Raw genomic sequence first — 23,053 nt, 5'->3', positions numbered from 1 at the left:
ATTGCCCCATCTTCCTTCCAAGGAGTGGCTGGTGGGTTTGAACCACCAGCCTTCTGGTTAGCAGTCAAGTGCTTTAGCCACTATGCTACCAGAGCTCCCCATAGGTAGTGTAATAACAACAGCTGACGTGTCTATTGAAGGTCCAAGGGGCAGTAGTCCAGGGACTCAAAGGAGGCAAGAGAAGAACAGTGGGAGTTCTCAGTGAAGGGCCATGGCCCATGGACCTTACCAGTTGTTGTCGAGTTGAGTTGCTTCTGACTCATGGTGACTCTGTTTATCAGAATAGAACTGGGGTCCGTAGCGTTCTCAAGACTGCTGCTTTTCAATATGGGGTGAACATTACATCCAGTAACACACTCCTTGGAGTGATCAGTTGTGGGATAACAGAAGGGTAGTGTTTGCGCGAGGAGATGGTTGTAGGGGGTAGGAGTGCATGGGAGGGAAGGACACAGGGAGGAAGTGGGGAGAGAGCTGTTACATTGTGGGGCTTGCAGTCAATGTCATGGAACACAATGTGCATGAACTGCTGATGAAAAATGAATTTGCTCTGTGAACTTTCACCCAAATCATAATAAAAAAATACAAAAGGTGACCTTTCAGAAGTCGATCGCCAGGTCTTTCCTCTGAGGTATCCCTGGGTGGATTTGAAAAGCCAACCTTTCCCTCAGTGGCTGAGTGTTTATTTGTGTCAGTGGCAGCTTCAGGTTCACCATTTTTGCAGCATCACTTCTTGGAACCCTCAAGACTTTGGTCAGAATTTATCAAATACTCCACCTCATTTTTAATCATTCTTAAGGGAAATAAAGGGGAGAAGGCTGTGTCCTCACTGTGGGAACATAGCAACAGCTACTGGGATGTCTAGAGGGGACTATTGAAGCGGCTGGAACAGCAGCCCAGAGCCCAAGCAAACAGTAACAGGCGACCACCAGGATTGAATTTGGAGACAGCAGCAGGTTTATGATCTTTCACGATGTGCCAAGCCCTTCACACACCTAACTCACAACAAAATGAAGTGGGTTCTATTCTCTCTCTCTGTCCACCAATAAAGCTGAGACACGTTGTTGTCAGGTGAGGTGGAGTCAGCTCCAATTCACAGCGACCCTGCGTACAACAGAACAAAACACTGCCTCGTCCTGCACCATCCGACAATCCTTGCTGTGCTTGAGCCCATCGCTGCAGCCACTGTGTCGATCCATCTTGTTGAGGGCCTTCCCCTTTTTCACTGACCCTGCATTTTACCAAGCATGACATCCTTCTCCAGGAAATGGTCCCTTCTGACAACATGACCAAAGTAGGTGAGCCGAAGTCTGTCCATTCTCGTTTCCAATGGGCATTCTGGCTGCACTTCTTCCAGGACAGGTTTGTCCGTTTTCCTGGCAGTCCAAGGTGATCCCACAGAATGTGGAAATTATAGCACAATATCATTAATATCGCACGCAAGTAAGATCTTACTGAAGATAATTCAGAAACGTTTGCAGCAGTATATTGACAGAGAACTTCCAGAGGTTCAAGCTGGATTCAGAAGAGGACGTGGAACAAGGGATATCATAGCTGTTGTCAGATGGATCTTGGCTCAAGGCAAAGAATACCAGAAAGATGTTTACTTGTGTTTTATTGACTATGCAAAGGCATTTGATTGTGTGGATCATGACAAATTATGGATAACATTGAGAAGAATGGGAATTCCTGAGCACTTGATTGTACTCATGAGGAATCTGTACCTTGACCAGGAGGCTGTCGTTTGAACAGAACAAGGGGACACTACATGGTTTAAAATCAAGAAGGGAGTGCGTCAGGGTTGTATCCTTTCTCCACACTTATACAGTCTATATGCTGAGTAAATAATCCGAGAAGCTGGACTATATGAAGAAAAACGTGGTATCAGGATTGGAGGAAGAATCGTTAACAACCTGAGATATGCAGACGATGCAATTTTGCTTGCTGAAAGTGAGGATGACTTAAGGCACCTACTGATGAAGGTTGAAGAATACAGTCTGCAGTATGGATTACGTCTCAATATAAAGAAAACAAAAATCCTCACAACTGGACCAATGAGCAGCATCACAATCAATGGAGAGAAGATTGTCAAGGAATTCACGTTGCTTGGTTCTACAATTGATGCCAACGGAAGCAGCAGTCAGGACATTAGACGACGTGTAGCATTGGGAAAGTCAACTGTGAAGGAACTGTTTCAAGTGCTGAGGAGCAAGGATATCTCCTTGAGGACTAAGGTGTGCCTGACACAAGCCATGATATTTCCAATCGCCTCGTATGCATGTGAGAGCTGGACAATAAATAAGGAAGACTGAAGAAGAGTTGATGCTTTTGAGTTGTGGTGCTGGTGAAGAATGCTGAAAGTACCATGGACTGCTAAAAGAACTAATAGATCTGTCCTGGAGGAAGTGCAGCCAGAATGCTCCTTGGAAGCAAGAATGGCCAGACTTCCTCTCACCTATTTTGGTCATGTTGTAAGAAGGGACCATTCCCTGGAGAAGGATGTCATGCTTGGTAGGGTGGAGGGTCGACAAAAGAGGGGGAGGCCTTCAACGGGATGGATTGATACGGTGGCTGCAATGATGGGCTCAAGTATAGCAGGGATAGTGGGCTGGCACAGGATCGGGCAGTGTTTCGTTCTGCTGTGCATGGGGTCGCTATGAGTCGGAAACGACTCGACGGCACTTAACAACAACAGCATGGTATTTTCAGTATTATTTGTCAGCACCACAACTCTAAAGTATCAACTCTTCTTCAGCCTTCCTTATTCATTGTTCAGCTTCCACATGAAAATATCATGGCTTGGGAGCTCTGGTAGTACAGTGCCTAAGGCACTTGACTGCTAACCAGAAGTCTGGAGGTTCAAACTCACCAGCCACTCCCCAGAAGGAAGGTTGGGCAATCTACTTCCATAGTGATACCGCCTAGGAAAGCCAAGGAGGGGTCGCTATGGGTCGCATCCAACTCCATGGCAATGGTTGCGTTTTTTTTGCGTTTGGGAAAAAGCTGAGACATAGACAGGCTATTAACTAACTTATTAACAACCTGTGGTATGAGGACGACACAACCTTGCTTGCTGAAAGTGACGATGACTTAAAGCACTTGCTGGTAAAGATTAAAGACTATAATCTGCAGTATGGATTACACCAGTGAAAATCCTCACTGGGCCAAAAAGCAGCATCTTAACAAATGGAGAAAAGATTGAAGTTGTCAAAGATGTCATATTACTTGGATCCACAATAAACACCCATGGAAACAGCAGTCAAGAAATCAATGTCATATTGCACTGGGGAAATCTGCTGCAAAAGACCTCTTTCAAGTGCTGAAAAGCAAAGCTATCTCCCTGAAGACTAAGGTGCATCTAACCCAAGCCATGGTATTTTCAGCCTCATAACATGTGAAAGCTGGACAATGAATAAGGAAGACTCAGGAGTTGATTTTTTTAATTTTTATTGTCATGTGAGTGAAAGTTTACAGAGCAAATTCATCTTCCACACAGCAGTTCATATACATTTTGTTTCATGACATCAACTATAATTTCCCACAGTGGAACAGCTCTCTTCCCATTTCCTCCCTGTAGTTGCCTCTTTCCTGTGTCCTTCCCTCCTATGCATTACTCCTTCCAAGCTATTTACCTGGGCAAACATTGCCCCTCTGTTCTCCCACAATTGAACATCCCAAGGAGTATATCTGTTTGCTGTTGCTGGTGGTGTTGTTCTTGTAATATGCTGTCAAGTCGATTTTGACTCATAGCGACCCCTCCTTGGGTTTCCAAGGCAGTATCACTACAGAAGTACATTGCCCCATCTTCTTTCTGAGGAGTGGCCGGTGGGTTTGAACCACCGGTCTTTTGGTTAGCAGTCAAATGCCTTAGGCACTATGCCACCAGAGCTCCAAGAGTGTATGTACCTGATATAAATGTTCACCCTATATACCTGTCTGTTGTTTGGCTGGAAGACACAGGAGTGAGTTTAGTCTTACCAAGGTTGGTCTTTTTAATTATTTTTTAGTTTTGTTCCACCTTGTTCTCCCACTCTATCCAGGATTTCCAGCACCGATCCCCCTCCAAAGGGTTGACAGTGGTAGCCAGTCACCATCTAGCTCTTGTCTCATGGTCATATAGACTGAGGATCACATGGTCTACTAGTCCCTTGGACTACTTGTTTCCATGTCTCTTTGCTTTCCTTCTTTCTTCTCTGCTCTGGACGAGGAGAGACCCATCGTTGCATCTACATGGCTGCTTACAAGCTTTTGAGACCCCTGTTGCTACTCATCAAAATAGGATGTAGAACAATGTTTTCGTGTAGTATGTTATGCCAGTTGAGCTTGATGTCCCCTGTGACCATGGACGGTCCTGAGCCCACAGGTCAACTAGAAGAGTTGATGGTTTTTAGTTGTGGTGTTGGTGAAGAATACCGAGAGTACCACGGACTGCCAAAACAACAGACAAATCTGCCTGGAGGAAGTGCAGCCGGAATGCTTCTTGCGAGTGAGAATGGCCAGACTTTGTCTCACCTCCTTTTTTCATGTTGCCAGAAGGGACCATTCCCTGGAGAAGGATATCATACTTGGTAAAGTGAAGGGTCAACGAAAAAGGGGAAGGCCCTCAGTGAGATGCACTGACACAGTGGCTGCAATGATGGGCTCAGGTATAGCCAGGATCATGGGGACGGTGCAGGATCAGGCAGTGTTTTGTTCTGTTGTACATACGTTACTATGTGTTGGAGCTGACTCAATGGCACCCAGCAACAAAGAGGCTAACATGGCCGTCGGTCACTGGGCTGGCGTTGGAACCCCGTCTTTCTCCAGAGCCAGGCCTCTGAGCCACTCAAGGCACAATCCTCCTGCAGCTGGGAGTCAGCAGTCGGGACAAGGAGAGCCAAGGTCATTTCCTCTTCCCTTCCTGAGTAGCCAATCAGCTGTGGAGGTCGTGTCTTACATGAGGGCACCTGCTACGTGGGTGAGCGGGAGTTGTGCCCACCCTAAGGGGTACCTTTTGCTAACTGGTCCAACATACACGTGGGAAGCAACATCCCAGTCCTCCTTCCTTCTACCAACCTCAGGGCTGCCTCCCTTTTTCCCTGTCCCTGGGGTTTGGACATGCCCTAGTTCCTGGGTCCTGCTCTGGTCTAGAGCCCAGGGCAAAAGGGTGCCCTGTCCCGCCTTGGCTCCCCAAGTGCAGGCAGTAGGGAAGCTGTGAAGGAGAGGAGTTCAGGAGCTCCCCCCACCCTCCTTCCACAAAGTCCAGGTGGATTGGTATCCAGAACAGAGGGGCAGCCACCACCCTACACCGAGGGCGGAACACTTCCTGTGGCACTGAATTCCCATTGTTTTCCAGAGAGGCAGACACCGTGGTCCTCCCCTTCCCCCTGCCTGCAGATGAGATCATAGGCTAGGGTGGGAAGGCACTTGACCAAGGTCATTCAGCCAGAATGTCTGAACACCTCACATGTAAAATGGGAACAGCCCAAGTTGGTGCTCGTGGATAATACCCTCCATGGTAATCGATAGGATGGAGGTTTGAATGCAGCCAGAGGTGCCTCAGCAGGAAGGGCTGGTGATCTACTTCCAAACCATCAGCCACTGACAACCCGGTGAAGTACAGTCTACTCCAACCACAGGGTGTTCCTCAGTTCAAAGTGACGCCACGGCCACTGGTAAAATGGGAATGCCTAACCCTGCGACGGATCAAGGACTTGGCCACAAAGGAAAGAAGTAGGCTGCGGAGGTGGGGATGGGGAGAATGGCCTGGCCCACAGGGTAGCCGCTGCAAAGCACTGGCACCTTTTTGCCCTAGAGGAACGCTGGCACCAAGCTGCCTCTTATTTCAATTTTCTTGGCAAGTCTCTTCAAAACATAACACTGGTGACTCGCTGCAGAATCTACAATAATGGACCTAAGGATAGGCTAGGCCGTGAATGAACTTTATCGGCAAGAGACCATCCAGTGCTCACAACTGAGAAGAGGGCCCCCTCATTCTTCCCCTTACACAGATGCGGAAACAGAGAGGCCCTGTCACTTGATTAAGGACACAGATGGGTTAAGTGAGAGCTTGGATTCGAGGCAGGCAGAAACTCCTTAACACACACAGCCTCTGCCAGGACCCAGTGAACACCTCCAGCTGTGAGGACTGGCTCCAGGGAAGCCCAGCTGCCGAGGGAGGGGTGTCTCTCCCTCACTGGGAAACCAGGTAGCTCGCCCATGTTCCCCCAGGTGCTCAGAAGGAAAAGGCTGGGCCAGACCCAGCTGCAAGGGTGGGCTCCTCCTTGACTCATTGCTGCGACCCCACCCGGCTGCCCTTCTAGTGCACCAATTCTTCCCTGCACTCCCACTGGTAACCTGCTAGGGCAGGAGGGAGGGGGTGGAAGGTTGGCGGGATGAGCCCAAGAGGAAGAAAGGAAGGGGAAGGACCGCCAAAGGGGCCCAGCCAGGACAGAGGTGACTCCAGCACAGGGTGGGGCAGAGGCCTGCTCCTGGGCTCCCTCTGGTGGACGAGGGGCAGAGGCAGGAAACCGGTGAGGAAAACACAACAGGGCTAAAAGTCAACAAATCTTTATTAAATGTCTACACAAAGTTACTGGGAAGAGGCCATGATGCTGGATACACCTATGGAAAAGAGTAGGGAGGAACAGGTCAATGTGGGAAGAATGGGGGATGCACCCCAGCCACCAACCCCAGACGGTCTCAAACCCCTTCTGGGGCTTTGAGCACAAAGCTCATCAGCACAAAGGCAGTTGGGGCAGTAGTTGAAGCATGGACTCTGAAGCAAGGAAGCTTCGGTTCAAATCCTAGCTCTGCCACTTACCAGCTGGGTGTCTCTGGGCAAATTACATAACATCTCTGTATATCAGTTTCCCCGTCTGTCAAATTCAAATAACAGTACCATCTACCTCATAGGATGGTTATGAGGATTAAATGACATGCTTAGAGCAATGCGGGACACTAAACATTATGAACTGTTTATGAGATATGCAGCTAAGCATTCTACCGTGTTTCAGCAGATGACAGGGCTGAGACCCGAGAGCCCCAAGTTCAAAAGATAGACCACCCCTGCAATCAGAAAGGATGTGTGGACACCCTGCAAGGCCCCTCTAGGCCCCGGGAAGTCTTGCTGAGTCCTGTGGGGGAGGACACTGACCTGGAAGTTCCAGGGAAGGACCCTGGCAAGCAGCTCTGTGAAAGGTCACTGGCATCAGAAAGACAGGAACTTCCCGGCCCCATGCAAAGACCCCTCTATTGTCCCTGTGCCTCAACAGTGGTTGAAGGGCACCTTCCCCCTGACCCTCGTCTGGCCTCCACAGCCTGAGGCCTCAGGCCGCCACTTACTGTCAAAGTCAATCTTCTCCACAATGTTCTTCGGTTTAATGCTCTCCTCCTGGCTACAGATGAAGATCTGGCCCGACTCGTTGGCACTCCAGCCATACTTGCTCATCCACACCTTCAGCTGGCTGTCTGCAGGGACACAGAGTGGCACAGGGGCTTCGGTTACAGTGGTTCCACCACCTCAGGGAGCCTGGGAGCCAAGAGAATGGACGTTTACGAGGCCAGTGCACACCTGTTGCCTAATGGTCCCAGATGGGACCAAGAGAAGCCACTGGCATCTTCTATGGTGGCTTTAAGAGCCAGACTGGTTTTGGTGCTGCCTCCCTGCCCTTCTACCGTTCATTCTCCATTCAGCCACCAGGGGGAGCCTCTTCATTTTCTCATATATAACATGATAGGGCTTTTGCTTTCACTTGTTTCGTTTTTATATTTTAATCTCCCTCTTCCCTCCCAGTGAAAACCTTGGTTACTAACAAGAGTAACATATTTACTCTTCTTCTTTTCCCCCACAATACATATGAAATGGTTTCCAAATTCCAATGCTATCATTACCATTAAGTATTCCAAAACTTCACTGCCACTGAGTCAATTCCAATTCACAGAGCCCCTAGAGCACACAGTAGAACTGCCCCATAGGGTTTCCAAGGTTGTAATTTTTTTTTTTCTCCCCCAGAAAGGGTTTTGAAAAGACCCCTCCCAACAACATGCAAACATTTTTTTTGTGTGTGATTTGGGTGAAAATTTACAGACCAAACTCACTTTCCAGACAGTTCACACACACGTTGTCTCACGACATTGACCACAATTCACCACAACACAACAGCTCTCCTCCCACTTCCTCCCAACAGTCACCTCTTCCCTGTGTCCATCCCTCTATGCACCCTTGCCCCACGAGCTGTCTCCCTGTGCATACACAGCCCTTCTTTCTCCCATGATTGTTCTCTCCAAGGAGTGTATCTACCTCAGGTAAATGTTCAACTTCTATACCTGTCTTTTGCTTGTCTGGAAGCCACAGGTGCGGGTTCAATTCCAGACCTGAAAGGCAGCTAGGGGCCATAGTCTCAGTGGTTCCACCAGGCTCTATCAGACCAGCAAACCTGGTCCTCTTTTCTTTTTCCAAATGATTTTGAGTTTTGTTTCACCGTGTTCTCCCTCTCTATCCAGATCTCCTACATAGATCCCCCTGAGTGACTGACAGTGGTAGCTGGCACCATCTACTTCTTCTGGTCTCACAGTTGTATAGGCTGCGGATCGCATGGTGTACCAGTCTCTAGGACTAAGTCTTTCCATGAATCTTTGGTTTTCTTCATTCTTCTTTGCACTGGAAGAGGAGAGATCTGTCATTGCATCTAGATGGCTGCCTGCAAGCTTTTAAGATTCCAGTTGCTACTCGCCAAAGTAGGAGGTGGAACAATGTTTTGTGTAATACGTTATGCCAATTGAGCTTGACGTCCCCTGTGACTATGGTTCCAAGCCCACAGGTTCAACTACTCTCTCTGGGTAGCTGGCTGTGACCAAGAAGTGACTACAACCTTGTCCCTTGTCAGCTCTATTCTACACCTGGGAATTAAGATCGTACAAATACACTTACAGGACCATTGTCTGCCAACCCTATACATGGTCTTGGGCACACTCCCTGCTTCATTGAAAGACCTACTAGTTCAGCCTGTCCACCCATCTATCCACCTGTATACCCATGTTTGCCTTCACTGAAAACACAGTACTGTATGTGCAAAAGGGTTCATCTTTGTTGTCTACACCTCCCATGTACCTCTGTCTTCCTCTTCCTCAATGCTACCATGTTGATCACTCACATTTGGTACAGTGCCCTTCTCTTCACCCAAATCAATACTTAATCTATATCTATCTAACAGTGTTCCCTACCCTACCCTCCCACCCCTGCTAAGCAACAAAGAAAATTTCCTTCCAAAGATAAACCTATCCTTGATGTTTACAATAATGGACTAATAAAATATTTGTCCTTATGTGACTGACTTATTTCACTCAGCATAATGTCCTCCAAGTTCATCCAGGATGTGCAGTGTTTTGCAAATTCTAGGTTATTCTTTAGGGTTGCATAGTATTCCACTGTGTGTATGTACCATAGTTTGGTTATCTATTCCTCAGTTGATGGGACACCTAGGTTATTTTCATCTTTTGGCTATTGTAAATAGTGCTGTGATGAACATGGGTGTGCAAATGTCTGTTCTTGTCATGACTCTCACTTCTTTAGAATATATATACCTAGTAACGGAATGGCTGCGTCAAATGATATTTCTAATTCCATCTTTCGAAGGACTCACCATACTGCTTTCCACAGTGATTGTACTATTTTACAGTCCCACCAGCAGTGTATTAGAGTCCTAGTCTCTCCACATCCTTGCCAGCATGTTATTTTCTGTCTTTTTGAACTGTTACTAGTGCTGGAGCAAGATGGTATCTCATTGCTGTTTTGATTTGGATCTCTCTAATAGCTAATGATCGTGAGCATTTCTTCATATGTTTATTGGCCGCCTGAATATCCTCCTTGGTGAAGTGTCTATTCATGTCTTCTGCCTATTTTTAATTGGCTTCTTTGTCTTTTTGTTATTGAGGTATTAGAGTTTTCTATAAATTTTACAGATAACTTCCTTGTCAGATGTCATGGCCAAATATTTTTTCCTGATCTGTACAATCTCTTTTGAAGAAGTCTTTGGAAGCACATAAAAAATTCATTTTTAGAAGGTTCCATTCATCTAGTTTCTCTTCTGCTGTTTGTGCATTTTGGGTTATGTTTGATAGTCTATTTATGTCATATATTAGGGCCCCTAAATTTGCCCCTAGTTTTTTCTTGAGGAACTCTATAGCTTTAGGTTTCACATTTAAGTCTTTGATCCATCTGGAGTTAGTTTTTGTGTATAGTGTGGGGTACAGATCTTGTTTCATTTTTCTTCAAGTGGATATCCAGTTTTGCCAGCACCATTGATTAAACAAACATTCTCTTCCCCATTTAATGGATTTCAGCCCTTTGTTAAAGATCAGCTGACCATAGGTCAATGGATCTATTTCTGGGTTCTCAATTCTATTCCATTGGTCTATGTGTCTGTCATTATACCAATACCAGGCAGTTTTGACTACTGTGGCTGTATAGTATGTTTTGAGATCCGGCAGTGTGAGATCTCCTACTTTGTTCTTCTTCTTCAATAGTGCTTTGCTTATCCAAGGTCTCTTTCCTTTCCATATAAAGTTAGTGACTGGTTTTTCCATATCCTTAAAAAATGTTGATGGGATCTGGATTGGGATTGCATTAAATGTATAGATTGCTTTGGGTCAAACTGACATTTTCATGATGTTCAATCTTCCTATCCATGAACATGGGATGTTCTTCCATTTATGTAGATCTCCTATGGTTTCTTAAAGTAGTTTTTTATAGTTTTCTTTAGAGGTCTTTTGTGTCCCTTGTTAAGATTTATTCCCAAGTATTTTATTTTTTTGGTAGCTATTATAAATGGTATTGATTTCCTTATTTCTTTTTCAGCAATTTCTTTGCTGGTGTAGAGGAATCCAACCGATTTTTGGATGTTGATCTTGTATCCTGCCACAATGCTAAATCTTTCAATTAGTTCCAGTAGATTTTTGACTGAGTCTCTTGGGTTTTCTAGGTAGAGGATCCTATCATCAGCAAATAGGTATAGTTTGACTTCTTCTTTACCAATTTGGATGCCTTTGATTTCCCTTTCTTGCCTTATGGCCCTGGCTAGGACTTGCAGTACAATGTTGAATAGAAGTGGTGATAGAGGGCATCCTTTTCTGGTTCCTGTTTGCAAGAGGAATGGTTTCAGTCTCTCTCCATTGAGTATAATGTTGGCTGTTGGTTTTGCTTAGATGCCCTTTATTATGTTGAGGAATGTCCCTTCTATTCCTATTTTTGCTGAGAGTTTTGATCAGGAATGGATGTTGGATTTTATCAAATGCCTTTTCTGCATCAATTGGTATGATCATGTTGTTCTTCTCCTTTGTCTTATTTATGTGGTAGATGACGTAGATTGTTTTTCTAATGTTGAACCATCCCTACATACCTGATATGAACCCCACTTGGTCATAGTGAATGATTTTCTTGGTATGTTGTTGGACTCTATTAGCTAGGATTTTGTTTCTGTAGTTTTCCCTTTGAGTGATGTCTTTGCCTGGTTTTGGTATCAAGGTTATGCTTGCTTCAAAAAATTAGTTAGACAAGATTGCATCCTCTTCTATGTTTTGGAATAGTTTGAGTAGGACTGGTGTAAGTTCTTTGGCTGTAAAATCTTTACAGAGCCCACTGCCTCATCTTTCTCCTGCTGAGCAGCTGGTGGGTTCCAACTGCTGACCTTTCAGTTAGCAGCTGAAATGCTTTAACCACTGTACCACCGGGGCTCCTTTAACAATAAGCGTTAGGTTTCAGAAGTTCTCTGTAGTTCTCTTTTGTCCTTAGGAAACATGCCAGCAAGAACCTATGGCGAAAGTACTGTGCTCCGTTACCTGAAACAATTCTTTGCTGTGCGTTATCCATCTAATTGATGCGATCAGATTCACTTCCTTCTCTTCACAAAATTCTAAGGTTTGTGCCACCTCCTTTTACCTAATTTCACTTTTGAAAATGTACAGCTACCTGATGAAAGCACCGGGACAGAACCTGACACAAAGTGGCTAAGGACAGGGAGCCTCTACTACATTGGTAACATCAAATGTTTTGTTGCTACAATGTAAGAAAAAAAGAGTTCACTTCCCTTATTAAAAAATGCAACAACTGAAAACTAGCTGACCCAATGTCAAGACACATTCTTGGAGACGCTTCACCCCCAAGCCCATCCAGCTCCTATCCCCTCTCCGAGGAGGAGTCATTTTCCTTCCTGTGGTTTTTTTTTTTTTTGGAAGGAATCTTTTAAAAATGTGACCCCGATCCTGTCCCTCCACCGCTCCTGGCCCTGTGTGGCTCCACCTCCCGCAGTCCTCGGAGGCCCTGCATGGTCTGGGGCTCACTCTCCAACCACCACACCTGCCTCTCCTCCCGCTCTTCTCCGGCATGCCAGCGCTGCCCTCCCTCGCTGTCCCGTGAACACGCCCAGTACAACAGGATGCCCGCCTTGAGAGCTTCACCCTCTGCTCTGCCCAGGCTGCCCCCTCACTCCACAAGGGTCCCTTACTCTGTGAGGAACAGCTGCAACACTGTGGCCTACCCCCCCCCACACACACACGCACACACACTGCCTCGTACATAAGTCTGAATCTGGTAATCTGTTTTCCTACTGTGGTGCACTGAATGACTTGGTATGGCTTTTCTAACCAGTCTTAATGGCTCCCACCAGATTACTGGGTGGGACCATGCAAATAAGGTGAATGGAACTCTAATGTGGGGATTTTTAGTTTTGTCATTCTGCTAGGCTTAAAATGAGCCCTCTTAGAGGGCTCACTGCCATCAAGAGAGAAGAACTGGAGTAGGAGTGGAGTGTGTTCTTGAACCCAACATCCCTGAGCTGGACCTCCTTCACAGAGAGACAGCAGAGATGACCGGCTGAGGAATCAAGATGCGAGAGACAGAGTGGCAGGCTTTCTGGCCCATGGAGTGAGAAAGCTGAGTGTCCCTGGGCAGGAAGCTTGCTCATGGAGTAGGGTACATTTAAGTATACCTATTGGCAGAGCTGAAAGAGCTTTATAACACCTGCCCGAGCAGGGAAGAGGCCAGGCCAAGAGGCCAAGGGCCAGAGAGGTGTGCCTGAGGGCATAGCGGAGAGGAGACTGTCCTGAAAAACTGTATCCTGAGAGTGTCTCTGAACCTGAGTCGTAGCCTGTTACTTCCCTAATAAACCCCATGATTGTGAGCACTGTCTCTGAGTTCTATGGCCACTGTGACATATTATTGAAGCCAGCAGAGAAGCAGCGCGTGCCGTGGGAGGAACTGTTGGTGTCAGAGCTGGTGAAAAGGCTGGAGGGTGGAGGCATGTCCGGCTCACAGGAACAAGCCTTGGGCTGTTGACGGTGACTTTGTTTCCCCCTCGCAGATCGGAGGAGGTCAGAAGATGCCGCCCCTGTCCTTTTTGCAGCTATCTCCGTGAGAACAAAGCTGAGTGTTCTGTTTGTTTGCTGTTGTGTCCCAATGTCTGGCACAGAGCAGGCGCTTAATTAATGATGCAGAATCAGTGAACCAATGGCCTGAGAGCTTCTCCAAGGAAGGGATGTCCTATACCAACTCGTTTTCGTACTGCACTGGGCCTTTAGAACAACCTGGCGAGGTAGGGATGGGCCCATCTGTCCCGCTGGCCAAGGTTCACTGCCCTTGACCACCCTCTAAGATCCCAGATTTGCACATGGGACCTGGAAAGGACCTTACCTGTCAGGTCCCCAAGCATCTCGGCCAGCAGCCAGCGGTCAATGTGCTGGTAAGTGATGCCCACAACATGGCAAATAACTGTGGGGTCAGAGACAAAGACGGTGAGGGGCCGCCCCCAGGACCTTCCTCCCACCAGGGGAGCCCAGGCACAGAGAGGCTTACATTTTCGGACAGAGTCTTCAAAGCCCGTGATGCCTTCCAAGAGGTCCATGTTCTCATCCAGGGCTTGCTGTGAGGGGAATGGGGATGTTTACCGGGATGCTAACATCATTAACAATGGCAGCTCACATGGCAGTGCTCACCCCACAGGCCAGGCTTCAACCCCGACCCCACAGCAACTGTGCTTCTGCCCATCTGAGAGAGAAAGCCAAGCTCAGAATAACTGTGTGATTTGCCCAAGGTCATAGAATGGGGTTTGAACCCTGGCAGCCAGGACACACAGTGCCAAGAGGCGGCAGGTGCAGATCAGCTGGCCGCACGCAACCACCCACCACTCTGCTCCCATCTCAATCACGGTGAAGGTCAGGTCAAAGCCCCACCGTGGCCTGTGAGCCCCACACAATCTGGCTCTGCCACCTCCGTGAGTTCATCTCCTCCCACTGGGTCCCTCGCTCACTCTGCCCCAACCACATGGGCCTCCTTGGTACCCCTCAAAAAGACCGGAGGCACTCCTGCCTCTGGACCACTGCTCAAACTGTCACCTCCCCAGCAAGGGCTCCCTCCAGCACTAGTGAGTGAAATGAGAAGGCACCCACCAGGACACCCTGAGCAATCAGCCAGTGAGGGAGAGGGAGAAAACCAGGAAGAGGAGTAGTCCTGGCTGAAGAGAGCATTTGGGACCAGAGTAAGACAAGGCACCTACGGTGAGGCCTGACCTAGTGATACGTCAGTCACTGCTGACCCTGAGGAGGGCTGTGGGAGGTAGGGAATCATGAAGTTAGAGTTAAAGCGAAGAGGGAGGGAAACGGAGACCGAACCCAGACAAAGCGCCCAGGAGCAGGGTGACCACATATCCTAGTTTGCCCTAAAGTAAGGGCTATCCTAGGATAAGGCGTTCTTTTAAAATCAGGAGAATCCCAGGCAAACCAGGAAGGTGGTCTCTCTACCCAGAAGCATGCCTGTGAAGAGGCGCAGAGAAAGGGGGCAGTGGTTGTGAAGAATGTGGAGATCAAGGGCGAATTTTCCTTTTTTGACTAGAACTAACTACGTGGTAGATATGTCTCTATGGTAACAGGAGTAGACTGGAAAGGGTGTGATGTTACAGGCGAGTAGGGAGAGATCTCACTGGGTGAGGGAAAGGGACCCACTATACCATGGAGGGGTGGCTCTAGACAACCCCTCACCTGAATGAGAAGTGTGTGAGGGTCAGCAGCAGGCAGCACGTCAGGACCAGGGGCAGGAGCAAACTCAAGTCCGTTCTGACTGCTGCTCTGGACCCGATCGTGAGTTAAGGAGAGAAGGGAAAGTGGCAAGAAGGTGTGAAAAGATGTCCAGGACAGCTGGAGAGGGGACGAGCTGGGTAAGGAAGCCAGCCTACTAGGAGGGGCTGACGGCTATGGGCTCCAGGGAGTACGTGCTCATGGAGAGTGTTTCTCCAGCCAAGAACACTGTCACCCACACGGGGTGGAGGGGGCGGGGAGATGCAGTCCACAAAGCTGCTCTGCTGAGCAAGAGTGACCGGGAAGAAGGGAGGAGGAGCCTAAGGTTTACTCGGATGAAAAAGAAAGCAGGACGTGAGGGCACGAACAGAGGACTGAGCTGTGCAACATGCCCGACTGCTGGGTTAGGGACCTCTTGTGAGCTGGCCAGGAAACCAGAAGGGAGCAGAGTGGAGATGTTTGACCTTCATGGGGCAAATAGAGGTCCATTATCAGTGAGGACAAGCCTAGGGAGGGCGGTGGTCCCCAAGCCTGGCAAGCAGTCAGAATTACTTAATTTTCTAATCCCAAAGCCTAGATGACAGCAAGACTCCATGAGGGTGTCAGTGCATTTTAAAGTTCCTCAGGAGCTTCACGTGCTGAGAACTGGCCAAGAATAGGACTATGGGGGCTGGGGACTGGGGTCAGCGAAGGATGGGGGGCTGAACATGGAAGCAAAGCACCGAGAGGTTGGGCGGCCAGTCGCCCATCTGATGGAGCAGTGCTGACTGGCCGTGAGCAGGAGCCAGGGTCGTCAAGAATGAGGAGCAGTCATCTCAGGGGACCATCTCTGATCCAACACAGTGGGTTAGTACATGATCATGAGTGACGTGATGGCAGGAGCTTCAGGCTTGGGGCTTCAGGGGGAGTGGCTGGGAGGAGCAGAGGGGAGGAGGAGGGCTGCAGGCCAAGACACATCCTCAGTGAGGGCCGAGGTCCTGGTCAGAGCAAGAAAGGGGCAATGTTCAGAGAAAAGGCCAAGATGGAAGGCTTTGGCTTATGATAGATGGTGAGTACCGGAGGGCCCAGAGGAAGGATGCCAAGGAGGAGCAGGAGCCAGGGTCAGCCCGAGCCTCAGGGTCTGGGGATGACATGGAAGTCTTGGTTCTGTGTGAGCAGGGGGATGGTTTCACAGGATCACGGATGCAATGCACTGAGCACAGGAAGGCAACCAACAGTCTGCTTGACAAGGCCCAACCCAGCTGACCCTGGGTCCACCCAGCTTGTCCCTGGACCCAAGGGAAGTTACCCAGAAGGCCTGGAAGTGGCAAGTCTCCAGCAGGTCTCCAAGGTACAGAATCTGTCGGATCGGCCGCTCTTCTTGCTGGGAGGGGAACCGTTAAGGGAAATGGCCTCAGAGCCTGAGGCCCGTGTCCCTCCCTACCCATCCTTTCTTCTAAAGGCCCAGCTCAGAAAAAGAACCGGAGGACAAATCGATCTGGTTTTGTCTGTAGATGCCAGCAGGAGAAAGGGTAGCTGCTCTTATCACTGAAATGGCAAACGATATGAAATAACCTATGGATCCAATGAGGGGAACAATGCAATGGTCCATGGCCCGACTATAGCCCACCACACACTGGGATCAAGTCGACCCTCAGCACTGATACAGAGAACCTGACAAGACACAGGGTGATACGGGAAAAGCAAGATGCAGACAACGTACACAATACCCTACTGCTTGGGTTGGGAAAAAATGTGCATATACACGCACATCCGTATTTACGTACCTGTAGATTTTCTGTTTAAACACCCAAGAACTACAAACCACTATTGTCCCCTGAGAGCAGAGAGGGGCAGCTGTAAGACAGGGGAAGGAGGCAGCCTTGCTTTTTTCACTGTATGTTCTTTTGTACTTACTAAATTTTCTATCGCCAAATCCACTGCCATCGAGTTGGATCCGACTCAGAGAGACCCCTCCTTGGGTTCCTGAGGTGGTATCACTACAGAAGTAGATTGCCCAATCTTTCTTCCGAGGAGCAGCTGGTGGGTCTGAACCACCAGCCTTCTGGTTAGCAGTCAAAATGTCCTAGGCACTACGCCACCAGAGCTCACCTCTTGTTTTTTGAACCCATCAAAACAGTCTCCAGCCCCTGCCTGGCCCTTGGTGCAAGATACATCCTCTCCTGCCTCTTGCCAGATAGCTCGCTTCGCAGCTGAGAAATCTTAGGGGGATCTCAGGGACACGTCTAAAGCATAAACTCACCTGTGTCCCTCAGCTTTAAAGCCTTCCACAGCTTCACAGTGCCCTTTTGAGTCTGATCACATTCCCCTTTGACATCTTTAACAAGGCTACGCTGAACTTCCTCTGCTGTCTCCACAAGATGACATCATCAAGGTGTTCTTGGCCTCCAGGCCTTCCTACACACTGTTCTGTCCGCCTGGAATCACCCTTTCCTAGCTCTTCACCTGACTCCTCATCTTTCAGCTGTTCCCTCCTCCAGGAAGTGGACCAGGCACGGTCAGGTGCCTTTTCTGACTTCCCCAACAACCCCAACCACTCTGGGCTGTAACTGCCAGGGACCTGTTTCCTCCAAATCAGTGGTGAGCTCCATGAGGGCAGGGCCCTGGCCCAGAGCCGGCACTCAGTGTGTGGGGATGAAATCCCAGGCCACTTTCCCGGCAGTCCATGTACACCCACCTCCCATGGACCCTGGTCCCCAGAGCTGGAAGGATACGTGTGCCTGGTCGATCATACACTTACACAGCGTGAAGTCGGTATGGGGCAGGTTGGTGAGGGCCTTCAACAGGATCTGCGCAGTGACCGTGGTCTGAAAGAAGGCGGGGTTGAACTGGTACCTGAAAAGGGGATGAAGAGACACAGCCACAGTGGCACCTCCAGGTCCCTGAGCTGCACCAGGTGCCCAGAAGGCTGCCCACTGCTTTGGCCACATCAAGGTCTGGAGCTTGGGAGGTGGAGGGGTCTGGGCTCCGATCCCAACCACAACACAGGGTGAGCACTCACTAAGCAGCGGTTATTACCATAACAACCTAAACAACCTCACAGTCTCCAGCATGATTATCCTGGGTTTACAGATGAAAAGCCTGAGGTTGCATGATTGGCCAAGATCACCCAGCTGGTCAGGTGTCACATGAAGTACCCGAGGAGGGAAGAACTCAAATGTCCATGTCAGGAGAAGGAGAACAGAGCAGAGCCACACACCACACAGCAACAACGATGAACGAACTGCAGCTACACAGAAGACGGATGGCACTCATGGACTCAGCGCCGGGCAGGAGCCATCAGATACACAGAAGCTCACGCTGCATGACTCCGTTTGTGCAAAAGCTCAAAGAGGCAAACCGGAGCTAACCTGATCAGGACCCATGCACGTGTGGTGAACCACCTCACATGGACCCTGGTCCCCAGAGCCTGGCCATGAGAGCACAAGGGGGGTCATCAAAACGGGGTGCAGAGGGCTCCTGGGGCACCAGCAACACTCGTATTGGCTGTGTGGATAGTGATCACATGGGTGTTCACTTACATTTACTTGTTACACTGCACGTTCATGTTACTTACTATCTTACACATATGAAGGAGCCCTGGTGGCACTGTGGTGAAGCACTGGGCTGTTAATCAAAAGGTCAGCAGTTTGAACCCATCAGCTGCTCGGTGGGAGAAAGATGGAGAAGTCAGCTTCTATAAAGATTTACAGCCTTGGAAACCCTATGGGGCAGTTCTACTCTGTTCCATAGGGTCACTATGAGTTGGAATCGATTACACAGCAGTGGGATTGGTTTTGGCTTTTCTTCTGTAAAGATTAACAGCCTTGGGAGAGAAGGGGCAGGAACAGTGATAGACAGGTAGAGACAAGTATTGATTTGGGTGATGGGAAAGGAGAGCGACCAACACGATTAACACTGAGGAAAAGGAAGACCCAGAGAGGTGCACAAGAGGTACAGACAACAAAGATAAACCCTTTCACATGCACAATACTGCGTGATCAGTGATAACAACACTCATCTACGGGTAAACATGGGTAGACAGGCTGAATGATTATGTATGTCTAGGCAAATGGGAATAAACCCATGATCATATATAAGGCTGGCAGACAATGTTTCTGCATATGTACTTGCACATGCTGTTAAGAATGTCCATATAACTAGAACTAACAGGGGGCAAAGTTATGATAACTTCTTAGGATGGAGCAGTTGTTGGACCTGTGGGCTTGGGACCATGGTTGCAGGGGATAGCAAGCGAAACTGATGTAACATACGACACAAAACCATTGTTCTACATCCTCCTGTGGTGAGTAGCTACTGGGGTCTTAAAAGCTTGTAAGCAGCCATCTAGATGCAACAATGGATCTCTTCTCATTCAGAGCAAAGAAGAATGAAGGAAACCAAAGATACATGGAAACAATTAGTCCAAGGGACTAGTGAACCATGAGCCCAGAAGAATTAGATGGTGCCCAGCTACCACTATCAACGACTTGGACACAGATCAATGCAGGAGACCCTGGATAGAGTGGGAGAACAATATGGAACAAAGCTCAAAATCATAAAAAAAGACCAGGATCACTGGTCTGATAGAGCCTGGTGAGACACCTTGCCCCCAAGACTATGGCCCCTAGTTACCCTTCAGGTCTGGAATTAAAGTCGCTCCTGTAGCTTCCAGGCAAATAATAAACAGGCACATAGGGTGAACATTTACATCAGGCAGATACACGCCTTAGAACGATCAGTCACAGAAGATCAGAAGGGCAGAATGTGCCCAGGGAGACAGCTCAGGGGGCAGGAATGCACAGCAAAGAAGGACACAGGACTACAGAAGGAAGTAGAAGAGAGCTGTTACATTGTGAGGAACTACAGTCAATATCATGAAATAAAATGCCTTTGGAAAATAAATTTGTTCTGTAAACTGTCACCCAAATCACAATAAAACTTAAAAAAAAAAAAAAAAAAAGATTGACAGCCTTGCAAATCCTATGAGGCAGTTCTACTCTGTCCTCTAGGGGCGCTGTGAGCCAGAATCAATTTGAAGGCAGTGTTGTTGTTGTTGTTATGTGACGGTGGAGTCGGCCCCGACTCATAGCGACCCCTCCTTGGGTTTCCGAGGCAGTAGTGGGTTATATATATGCTTTTTTTTTTTTTTTTGAGGGGGGAAACCCAGCTTCCTTGGCTTCCTGGTCTTGAATATCAAGAGAAGCCACATCCTGTAGGCTAACTCCCTAGTCCCACCCCATGGTGAGAGTGACACCCTATTGGCTGCTGGCATGGGGTTGGGGGGAGGCAGATACTCACAGCTTCAGGACAGCGAGGTTGGCTTCCAGGTCATAGGCATTCTCCTTGGCCTGCGTCTCCACGTAGCGTTCCAGAGTGGCCAGGTTCTCAGGATTATACCTGGAGGAGGAACCAATGGGTGACCAGAGACAGGAGCCGAGCACACTTTATGAGGCCAGGCAGCCACGGCTCGGCATACCTCATTCGATTGTGCTTCAAAGATAGTGGTTTTTTTTTTTTTTTTTTAATACATTGAAGGTTTGTGGATAGAGTGGGAGAACAATGTGGAACAAAACTCAAAACCATAAAAAGACCAGGCTTACTGGTCTGACAGAACCCAATGAGGATTGCGTTGAGCGAGTCTGTTAGTGCGGCACCATATTCCAACAGCATGTGCTCACTTCACGTCTCTGTGCCATGCTTTGGTAATGCTCACAATACTTCAAACTTCTTCATAATACTACTGCACACTTAATAGATTATAGTGTAAATCCTAACTTTCGTATGCACTAAACTCACTGCCGTCAAGTCAGATCTGACTCCTAGCAACCCCTCCTTGGGTTTCCAAGGCAGTATCACTATGGAAGTACATTGCCCAGGCTTCTTTCTGAGGAGTGGCTGGTGGGTTTGAACCGCCAGCCTTCTGGTTAGCAGCCAAATGCATTAACCACTGCACCACAACTTATTGTCGAGTTGGATCTGATTCAGAGCGACCTCTCCTTGGGTTTCTGAGGTGGTATCTCTATGGAAGTAGACTGCCCAGTCTTCCTTCTGAGGAGTGGCTGGTGGGTTTGAACCGCCAGCCTTCTGGTTAGCAGTCAAGTGCCTTAGGAACTACACTACCAGAGCTCCTTTTATGTGCACTAGGAAACCAAAAACTTGTGTGACTTGCTTTATTGTGGTGTTCTGGAACTGAATCCACAGTATCTCCAAGGTGTACTTGTAATCTGCTCCTCCCTCCCCTCCTTCCCTCTCAGTCTGGCCCTGGGCACTTGCCTCTCCCCACTCTTGAAGTAGCTGTATGACCTATAATACAATCTCTCCACATATCAGATCTCCTGCCTAAGCTCTAGTCCCACTAGAGTCCTGGATGTCCCCCCACAGCCAACCAGACCTTGCAGCCTGTATACCTGGCCTCTTAAACATCTCTGCCACCCAACCCTCTCTCCTCGCCTCAGGCACCTACCCTGGGTCCCTTCCTAGACTCTCCACTGGTCTTCCAGCTTCCTCCAGACTCCCCTCATTCCAGCCTCCACACAATAGCTAAACAGGTTGTTCTAGGTAAAAATATGACCATGTCTCTCTCTTGCTTAAAATCATTCCATGGCTCCCCAGTGCCCTCCCTCCATGATCTCGGCTCTTGTAATGTAGCTGGTTACACCTCTCACTACACATTTTAGCCCAACTACAATCAGTAGCTTCCAACTCCTAGGAATTACTAAGCTCATCTCCTCTCAGAGCATTTGTCCACAGAGTTTCTTCAGCCTGGAATTCCCTTCTTCCTTAGAGCCTAAGGCATCTGACTACTAACCAGAAGGGTGATGGTTCAAACCCACCAGCCACTCCTCGGGAGGAAGGAAGGTTGGGCAGTCTACTTCGTGGTGATGCTGTTGTTGTCGTTATGTGCCGCCAAGTCATCTCCGATTCTTGGCAACCCCTCGTTGGGTTTCCGAGGCAGTAGGTCACATAACAACAACAACATCACTACGGAAGTAAATTGCCCAATCTTCCTTTTGAGGAGTGGCTGGTGGGTTTGAACTGCTAGCCTTCTGGTTAGTGGTCAAGTGCCTCAGGCGTACCACCTCGGAAAACCAAGGAGTCATTGCTATGAGTTGGATCTGATGAGACAGCAGGGAGTTTCTCTTGGACGACTTTTCCCCTCCTCTCTTCATTTGCCTCATTTCCATTTATCTTTCAGGTCTTAACCTACACTTCACTACTTTCAAAAAGCTCCCTTGACCCAGGCCAGGTCAGGCGTCTCCTCTATTTCAAACTTCCACTGCCTCCTGCCCTTTCCCGTCCCAGCCCCAACCCCTGCCTTGCCTCCCCTACCTCAGCCCCGACCACTCTGCCTGTGCCTCCGCGATCACAGTCTAATTCCCAGCTCTCACTCTGCACTGCCCCTGGACTGCGACTCCATGAACACATGGTGTGCCGCTACCTGGATCATCTCTAGGCCCCAGCATCGCCCAGCACTGACAAGGCAGATGCCAGTGACCATGTTCAACGAATGACAGGAGGGACCGAAAAGGGCAAGGCCGAGAGGCACTGACACACAGTGCCAAACTGAGGAACGGAGAGAGAGACTAAGTGATAGACAAGGTTCTCTCCGGCCTTTCCCGTGTTGTTTCTTTAGCCATCTCCTCCTCCAGGATGAGACCGCCACATCTAGAATGGCAGGGAGCACCCCCCTATCCAGGACAGATCGGGAAAATCCTCTCCTACACCCTGCTTGGCCAGAAAGGTTCCCTCCGACGGGGTTCAGACCTGTCGATACCCTTCAGCAACTTGCCCACGTTCGCTCTCATCTGCTCAAACATCGCCATGACTACTGTCGCCTTCCAGACCCAGGCTGGAGCCGAAGACCAAGCCGGAACGGCGTTCTCGAGGATGGAAGGCGGAAAAGGGTGGTGGAAGAGGAAATACGTCATAGTTATCGCCCGGCCCGGGAGGCGGTGAAGAGGACAACCCTTACAGCAGCTGCCACGCTTTCCGGCTACCACGTGACTTTTCCCCAGCCAGACAGATTGAC

At 48.7% G+C, this 23,053-nt stretch overlaps 1 protein-coding gene across 1 annotated transcript; it reads right to left on the bottom strand.

The window, feature by feature from the left end:
- Positions 1-6,568: 6,568 nt before the first annotated feature.
- Positions 6,569-22,847, bottom strand: EIF3K (eukaryotic translation initiation factor 3 subunit K). The gene is made up of 8 exons (XM_007955511.2): positions 22,789-22,847; positions 20,323-20,421; positions 17,757-17,877; positions 16,331-16,405; positions 13,826-13,892; positions 13,664-13,741; positions 7,321-7,446; positions 6,569-6,600 (listed from the first exon to the last, which is right to left on the bottom strand). The coding sequence occupies exons 1-8, from the start codon at positions 22,845-22,847 to the stop codon at positions 6,569-6,571; spliced, it is 657 nt and encodes a 218-aa protein (XP_007953702.2).
- Between the last annotated feature and the right edge of the window lie 206 nt (positions 22,848-23,053).

The sequence above is a fragment of the Orycteropus afer genome, unplaced genomic scaffold (assembly GCF_000298275.1).
Source record: "Orycteropus afer afer isolate SDZICR_OR568_19922 unplaced genomic scaffold, OryAfe1.0 scaffold00507, whole genome shotgun sequence".
NCBI lineage: Eukaryota > Metazoa > Chordata > Mammalia > Tubulidentata > Orycteropodidae > Orycteropus > Orycteropus afer.
Note: the sequence above shows the minus strand (reverse complement) of the source record. Positions and strands in the feature narration are given on the sequence as shown.

Bases quoted from the DNA above. Each gene is read 5' to 3' on its own strand.
- EIF3K (XM_007955511.2), bottom strand. From the start codon at position 22,847: ATGGCGATGTTTGAGCAGATGAGAGCGAACGTGGGCAAGTTGCTGAAG. The intron at 20,422-22,788 runs GTCTGAACCCCG...TTCCTCCTCCAG, and splicing joins TTGCTGAAGGGTATCGACAG to GTATAATCCTGAGAACCTGG. The intron at 17,878-20,322 runs GTGAGTATCTGC...TCCCCTTTTCAG, and splicing joins AACCTCGCTGTCCTGAAGCT to GTACCAGTTCAACCCCGCCT.